This window comes from Hypanus sabinus, chromosome 15 (assembly GCF_030144855.1).
Source record: "Hypanus sabinus isolate sHypSab1 chromosome 15, sHypSab1.hap1, whole genome shotgun sequence".
In the NCBI taxonomy this organism is placed as follows: Eukaryota; Metazoa; Chordata; class Chondrichthyes; order Myliobatiformes; family Dasyatidae; genus Hypanus; species Hypanus sabinus.
Window position 1 is genome coordinate 90,406,139 of NC_082720.1, and position 8,494 is coordinate 90,414,632.

Sequence of the window (8,494 nt, forward strand, 5' to 3'; positions counted from 1 at the left end):
CATACCTCACCCTTCACCTTCTACACTCATCCCCAAGCTCACAACCCACTCTTCCCTACCCCCACTCCTCGTCCTCATCCCCCTCCTCTCCCCACCACAGCTCTCCCTCTTACACACCACTCCACTGCCCCTCACACCCTCCCCCTCCCTCCCTGCATCACTACCCTCCCTTCCCTCCATCCATCACTACCTGCAGTCGGAGTCGGTAGTCCTGTGTACTCGCCCCCTTATCCTCCCCTCCCTCCCTCCACACTACCCTCCCTACCTACCTGCAGTCGGAGTCGGTAGTCCTGTGTACTCGCCCCCCTCACCCTCTCCACTACCCTCCCCTCCCTCCCTCCCTCCACACTACCCTCCCTACCTACCTGCAGTCGGAGTCGGTAGTCCTGTGTACTCGCCCCCCTCACCCTCTCCACTACCCTCCCCTCCCTCCCTCCCTCCTCACTACCCTCCCTACCTACCTGCAGTCGGAGTCGGTAGTCCTGTGTACTCGCCCCCCTCACCCTCTCCACTACCCCAGCCACCAGGTAGTTGGCTCGGAAGTTTTTGCTGCTGAACTGGCGGCGACACTGCGGACAAGAGACGGGCGACGGCCCCTTCCAGCAGCGCACGATGCATTTCCGGCAAAAATGGTGCATGCAGTCGAGCATCACAGGCTCCTGGAACATCTCGCAGCAAATACAACAGATCAGCTCGTCCGCCACCGCCTCCATCGCCCCGACCAAGAGATCCAGACGCCACTTCCGCCTTCTTCCCCTTGTCGTCCCGCCCCCACACGCCTTCACCAATCACCGCGCGAGGTCCCCAGATCTAGACAAATCATTTCAAACAGCAGCCAATAGAAAGCGGGATCCTGGAGGGAGCGAGACGATTGACAGGCTGGGATTGAATTATTAATTGAGAAAGTTTGGTTCAACTTCCGCGATCTGAAGTTCAACTTTGTCAGCAAATGCATTTAAGTGGATTTGGAGTTTGCTGTGGTGTGTTGACGTCCAATCGTCAACTATTATACAGTAAAGAATTATATATAAAACAAATTTAGAGTTGTATTTGCACAGTTTGTTGGCTGGTTGGCCTATGGGTGTGGTTTTTCAATAATTCTATTGCGTTTCTTTGTATTTACTGTGAACGCCCGCGAGAAAAATAATCTCACTGTTGTATACGGTGACGTATATGTACTTGGTACGTGGTAATTAATACTAAATACCTGTGCTGATCAAACGTCTGGAATATTCACTGAAGTCTTTAACCCCTCACTCCAGCAGTCTGAGGCACCCACCTGATTATCCGGGGGCCTGAGAAGAACGAGGTAACCTGCCTCAATGACTATCGTCAGGTAGCACTTAGATCCATGGTGATGAAGTGTTTTGAGAGGTTGGTGATGAAATATTGACTCCTGCCTGTGAAGCAACTTGGATCTGCTCCAGTATGCCTACCTGAGCAACAGGTTCACAGCAGATGCCATCTCATTTGCTCCTCACTCAACCCTGGAACATCTGGTCAGCAAAGTTGCATACATCATGATGCTCTTTATCGACAACAGCTCAGCGCTCAATACCATCACTCCCTCAAAACTAATTAATAATCTCCAGGACCTTGGTCTCAATATCTCCTTGGGCAATTGGATCCTGGATTTCCTCGCTTCAGTCAGTTCAGATTGGCAACAACATCTCCACGATAGCCACCAGCACGGGAGCATCACAAGACTGTGTGCTTAGCCCCTGCTCCAATCGCTTTACAACCTGTGACTGTGTGGCTAAGCAGAGCTCCAATGTCACAGTCAAGTTTGCTGATGGCACCACTGCCGTGGGCCAAGTCGAAGGTGATCAGCACGGAGGGAGGTTGAAGATCTGTCTGAGTGGTGGCACAGCAACAACCTCTCACTCAATGTCAGCAAGACCAAGGAGCTGATATTTGACTTCGGGGGGGGAACCAAGAGCCAGTCCTCATCAGTGGTGGAGAGGGTCAGCAGCTTTAAGCTCCTTGGTGTTATTATTGCAGAGAGCTGTCCTGGGCCCAGCACATAAGAACAATTTTGAAGAAAGCACTACTTCATTAGGAGTTTGTGAAGATTCAGCAGGACATCTAAATCTTTGACAAACTTCTATAGATGTGGGAATATATTGACTGGCTGCATCAAAGCCTGGTATGGAAACACCAAACCCTTGGAGCAGAAAATCCAAAAAAAAGTAATAGATCCAGTCCAGTCCATCACGGGTAAAGCCCTCCGTGCCACTGGGGACATCCACACGGAGCGTTGTGGGAGGAAAGCAGCATCCATCATCAGGGACCCCCACCACCCACGTCATGCTCTCTTCTCGCAGCTGCCATCAGGAAGAAGGTACAGAGGACTCCACCACCAGGTTCAGGAACAGTTATTACCCCGTAACCATCAAGCTTTTGAACCAGAGAGATAACTTCTCTCAAATTCACTTGCTCATCATTGTACTGCTCCCACAGCTTATGGACTCACTTTCAAGGACTCTCCATCTCACGTTTTTGATATTTATTGTTTATTTATTATTACTTTCTTTTTATATTTTCACAGTTTGTTGTCTTTTGCACACTGGTTGAACACCCAGGTTAGTGCAATCTTTCATTGATGGATCTGAGGATAGTATAAGGTAGTGTGTATGTACTGTACTTTGATAATAAATTTACTTTGAAAGTATGGTTATGTCAGGACGCTGGAGCAGGGATCCAATCACAGACCCAGTACTGTGCACACAGTGATATTAATTGAGTAACAAATCCAGGGTGCAAACAAAGTCGGTGTCAAGGTTCAGGCAGAGATCAAAACATCCAGAGAAATCCAAAAACCAGAATTGGGAAACAGGCAGTCGATATTCAGACAGACAGAGTGTAGGTACAGCTGGAAAGACTCAGGAAATTTCACTGGCACAATCTGGCAACAAACAGGTGAAAACACAGGACTGAAATACACTGAGCAATAAACAGAGAGGCAGATGATAGGTGGAGCACAATGAGACACGGGGGGGGCAGCAATACAGGTAACAATGAGAAACAGATGAGAGACGGAGTACTCGGTGATACGGGGGCCGGAGTAGAGCAGGAGTGGGGACAGGAGCACATGGAATACAAAACCACAGACTGACAGCTGGGGGGAAACACACAAAAAGACAGAGTTCAACTGGAGGTACTGACAGGATATGGAATAAAATGTGCATAAATGCATAAATAACAGCATGTATTTACAATGTGAACATCATTTTAAACAGTGTGTACAGTGCAGTGATGGGGGTAATAGAGGGGATGGGGTGGGTACACTAACTAAAATGGTTAATCAGAGAATCTGCCGGGGGAAGAAACTTTCAAGAAGGTGTGAAGTTGTTGTTTTAATAGCTCTACAGTGCTTTCCTGAAGGGAACTTTTAGAAAACTCATTTGGCAGGGTGGGTAGTGTCCACAATAATCTGGCCTGCCTACTTCTATGTCCAGGACACTCACAATTCAACACCAGATCAGAGTTTCTGAGATGCTCAAACCACCCCATCTGATGCCAAGAATCATTCTATGCTGAAAGTCACTTAGGTCACACATTCTTGTGTTTGGTCTGAACCTCTTGACCATGTCTGCATGCTTTATGCATTGAGTTGCTGCCACACTGAACCGCAGGGCATGTGGCCACAGGGTAACTGAAATGTTCCTGCACACATAGCTCTTGTAGCTGGAATAAAGTCAGATGAGAAAAAGTTCCTGAAACGTGGAAGATTTTCTCTGTTGTACTGTATTTTCCTGTTTGGCCTGTATACCTTGGACTTTAGATACAACACTGAGTCACGTCACCTGCAGAAATTCTCTGACGACTCAGCAATAGTTGGTGTATGAAGGGAGGACGGGAGGGTGAATACAGGACCCTGGTGGAGGACTTTGTCAAATGGTGCAAGCTGAATCATCTGCAGCTCAACATCAGTAAGACAAAGGAGGTGGTGATGGACTTTAGGAAGACCAAGCCTGCACTGCTCCCTGTCACTATTGATGGTGAGGACCTGGGGTGCACCTGGATGACAGGCTTGAGTGGAGCACCAACACAGAGGCTGTGTACAAGGAGGGCCAGAGTCACCTCTACCTCCTGAGGAGACTGAGGTCCTTCGGAGAATGCAGGCCTCTCCTTCACGTGTTCAACCAGTCTCTTGTCGCCAGTATAATCTTCTGTGTGGTGGTGTACTGGGGCAATGGCATCAACACAAATGCCAACAGGCTCAATAAACTGATTAGAAAGGCCAGCTCTGTTATAAGAGTCAAACTAGACACACTGGAGACTGTGGTAGAATAAAGGACCTGACAGAAAACCCTGACCATTCTGGACAATGTTTCTCACCCTCTGCATGTCACCTTGGCTGAACAGAGGCTTGTCCTCGGTCATTAGGCTCAGCCTATGGCAGGGGAGGTGAAGACCTCCCTCCTGTCAGACTGCTTCTGGTAACTTGCTTTTTATTCTTTCTTACTTTCCTTCTAATATCGTGTATCTCTATATCTGTGTACTTGTAATGCTACTGTGACACTGTAACCTCCTTTACGATCGATAAAGTATCTACCTTTCATTATACCTTTCAATTAATAAGTAAAATCAAAACTGTGATTTTTTCAAATTTCGTTCTAAATATTCATAACGTGTATATTACAAAAATACATTTAAGGTGCCACGCAATTTTCAGGCTGTGTAAGAATTGTCTGCTTAGAGAAATGGTCGGTTCCCGCAGCTGTAAAACAATGAGGGAACATTGCTGTTGAGATATTTGCGTTAACGAACAGGTGCTCAAGTGTACCTAATAAAGTGGCCACCGATCTCCCTCCTGTCACTTATCCTTGTAAGCGGAACAAGTGCTACACCTGCCCTTACACTTCCTCCCTCACCACCATTCAGGGCCCCAGGCAGTCCTTCCAGGTGAGGCAAAACTTCATCTGTGAGTCGGCTGGTGTGGTATACTGCGTCCGGTGCTCCCGGTGTGGCCTTTTATATATCGGTGAGACCCGACGCAGCCTGGGAGACCGTTTTGCTGAACACCTACGCTCGGTCTGCCAGAAAAAGCAGGATCTCCCAGTGGCCACACATTTTAATTCCACGTCCCATTCCCATTCTGATATGTCTATCCATGGCCTCCTCTATAGTCAAAATGAATCCAAACTCAGGTTGGAGGAACAACACCTTATATACCGGCTGGGTAGCCTCCAACCTGATGGCATGAACATTGACTTCTCTAACTTCCGTTAATGCCCCTCCTCCACTTCTTACTCCATCTCTGATTTATTTATTTCCCCCCTCCTTTTTTTTTCTCTCTCTGCCCATCACTCTTTGCCTGCTCTCCATCTCCCTCTGGTGCTCCCCTCCCCCTTTCTTTGTCCCGAGGCCTCCTGTCCCATGATCCTTTCCCTTCTCCAGCTCTGTATCACTTTCGCCAATCACCTTTCCAGTTCTTAGCTTCATCCCACCTCCTCCGGTCTGCTATCATGTCAGATTTCCCCTCCCCCTCCTACTTTCAAATCTCTTACTGTCTTTTCTGTCAGTTAGTCCTGACAAAGGGTCTTGGCCCGAAACGTTGACAGTGCTTCTTCTTATAGATGCTGCCTGGCCTGCTGCGTTCCACCATCATTTTGTGTGTGTTGCAAAGATGTGCTGGTATTGGAGGGGGTCCAGACAATGATTCCGGGAATGAAACAGTTAATGTATCTATAGGGACGTTTAAGAAACTCTTATCTTAGATAGGCATGTGGCTGATAGAAAAATGGAGGCTACGTGGGAGGGAAGGGTCAGATTGATTTTGCAGTAGATTGAAAGGCCAGCACAATATTGTAGGCCAAAGGACCGGTATGTGTTGTTCCATGTTCTAAATGCCGTGAAAATTAACTCACGGCAGCACAAATTGAAAACACGAGTTAACATAATGTTAACATCACTTGCGGGCAGGACGTACCGGAACATGAAGCCCCATACCACCAGGTCCAAGTACTTGAAATGGAATTGGTTTATTACTGTCACATGTAGTGAGGTACAATGGACAGCTTGTCTTGCACAGTGATCATACAGATCGGATCATTACACAGTGTATTGAGGTAGAACAGGGGAAAACAGTAACAGAATGCAGAATAATTGGTTGATTAAAATATAAAGAGTCATAGAGTCAGAAAACAGCACAGAACAGAAACAGGCCCTTTGGCCCATCTAGTCTGTGCCAAACTATTAATCTGCCTAGTCCGATTGAGCTGTACCTAGACAATAGCCCTCCATAACCCTCTCATCCAAGTATCAATCCAAATTACTGTCAAATGTTGAAATTGAGGCTGTATTCCCCTCAGCTTGTTTCACACTCTCACCATCCCCTGAGTGAAGTTCCCCTCATATTGCCCTCAAACATTTAACCTTTCACCATTATTTCTAGTCTCACCCAACCCGGGAAAACCTTGCTTGCATTTACTCTTTCTATATTCCTCATAATTTTGTATACGGTACCTCTATTAAATCTCCCCTCAATTTCTTATGCTCCTGGGAATAAATCCTAACCTATTCAACCTTTCCCTAAAACTTAGGACCTCACCATCCTTGTAAATCTTCTCAGAGATGAGCTTTATTTGTTACATGTACATTGAAACATCGAAGCATACAGTGAAATGAGTATTTTATGTCAAATAAAATCTGAGGATGTGCTGGGGGCAACCCACAAGTTCCCTGTGCTTCCAGTGTCAACATAGCATGCAATCCTCTGGCTGAGGAAACTCCCCCTCGACATGTTCGAAATGGATGTCCTCTGGGCACAGCCTCAGAGAATGTTTGTAAGCATAGCAGCTTATCGAACCCTAAGCCGTACGACTTTGGAGCGTGGGAAGAAGCCAGAGTGATCACGAGGAGAATGTGTCAACTCCCTACAGACGGCAGCAGGAATTGAACCCTCGTCAGTGAGCACCAGCTGTTACACGACTGTGCCACCCGAGAGAAAGCGCGGTGCAGATAGACAACGAGGTCCCAGATCACAATGAGGTAGGTTGTGAGGTTGTCCATTTTGCCTTCAATCATTTGGTTCTTGTATCAACCAATTTGACCCAACAGTGAAGATTTACAAGGATGTAGCCAGGACTAGAGGCTTTGAGTTATAGAGAGAGGTTGGCTAGGTTAGGTCTTTATTCCTTGGATGGTAGGAGACCTTATAAACCATAGGTCAGACCACACTTGGAACATTGTCAGCTGCCTTGGGCCCCTTATGGAAGTAAAGATTTGCTAGTATTGGAGAGGGTCCAGGCAATGATTCCAGGAATGAAACAGTTGATGTATGAGGACCGTTTGATGGTCCTGGGCCTATACTCACTGGAGTTTAGAAGAATGGGTGCGGGGGGAATCTCATTTAAACCTATCAAATATTGAAAGGCCTAGATAGAGTGGATATGGAGAGGATGTATCCTATAGTGGGGGAGTTTAACACCAGAGGGCACAGCCTCAGAACAGAGGGATGTCCATTTAGAACAGAGGTGAGGAGGGGTTTCTTTAGCCAGAGTGAGGTGAATGTGTGGAATTCGTTGCCATAGACAGCTGTGGAGGCCACGTCACTGGGTATATTTAAAGTGGAGATTGACAGGTTGTTGATTAGTCAGGGTGTCAAAGGTTATGGGGAAAAGGCAGGAAAATGGGATTGGGAGAGATAATAAATCAGCCATGGTGGAATGGCGGAGCCAAACCAATGGGTTGAACGGTTTAAATCTGCTGCTATTTCTTATGGTCTTATAGAAGTGTTTTGTGCTTGTGTGTCAATCATCGAACACTTTGAGAGGACTCAGTGACGTTCACACTGAATCAGAATCAGAATCAGGTTTATTATCACTGACATATCTGGTGAAGTTTGATGTTTTGTGGTAGCAGGACATAAAAATTACTGCGAATTACAATAAGAATATATCAATGAAACAAATATTTGCAAATACAGAGCAATGCTGTGACGGTGTGTTTATTGGTTCATGGACCATGTGATTATACACTTGAGTTTAGACTTTGACTTCGATGTTATGCCACAATCTGTCGTTGTACGTCCGCGATGGAGTGCGTCGTGTGGCTGGGTGGTAAAAGCAAGCTTTTCACTGGATATGACAGCAACAAACCAACTTACCAATTTACCCCACCCTCAGAGGTTGTATTCTTTAGGCAATCTGAACCCTGCAGATGAGTCCTGACGAAGGGTCTCAGCCCAAAACGTCAACAGTGCTTCTCCCTGTAGATGCTGCCTGGCCTGCTGTGTCCACCAGCATTTTGTGTGTGTTGCCTGCAGATGATGAATGTTATATTTTGTAACTCTGAAACATAGAAACTAATTGAAAGGGAGCCCAGGATAATGTGTGTGCTTTGTTTCACTTTAGTGAGGCACTCACGTGACATGGTGACGTAGTGACGTATTCCATTCACATATTTTCACATACAACCCATTATGAATTATGTAAAAGTACAAAGAATACTTAACCAAACAAGATTACTCAAATATTAAATACACAGC

The 8,494-nt window shown here is 46.4% G+C and overlaps 1 protein-coding gene across 1 annotated transcript in view; it reads right to left on the minus strand.

Annotated features, from left to right (window-relative positions):
* trim105 (tripartite motif containing 105) overlaps positions 1–756 on the minus strand; it is a 30,409-nt gene extending 29,653 nt beyond the window's left edge. The window contains exon 1 of the mRNA XM_059990712.1: positions 462–756. Coding sequence (XP_059846695.1) covers positions 462–713 — 252 coding nt within the window. The 5' untranslated portion in view covers positions 714–756. The remainder of the gene's footprint in view (positions 1–461) is intronic.
* Positions 757–8,494: the final 7,738 nt, after the last annotated feature.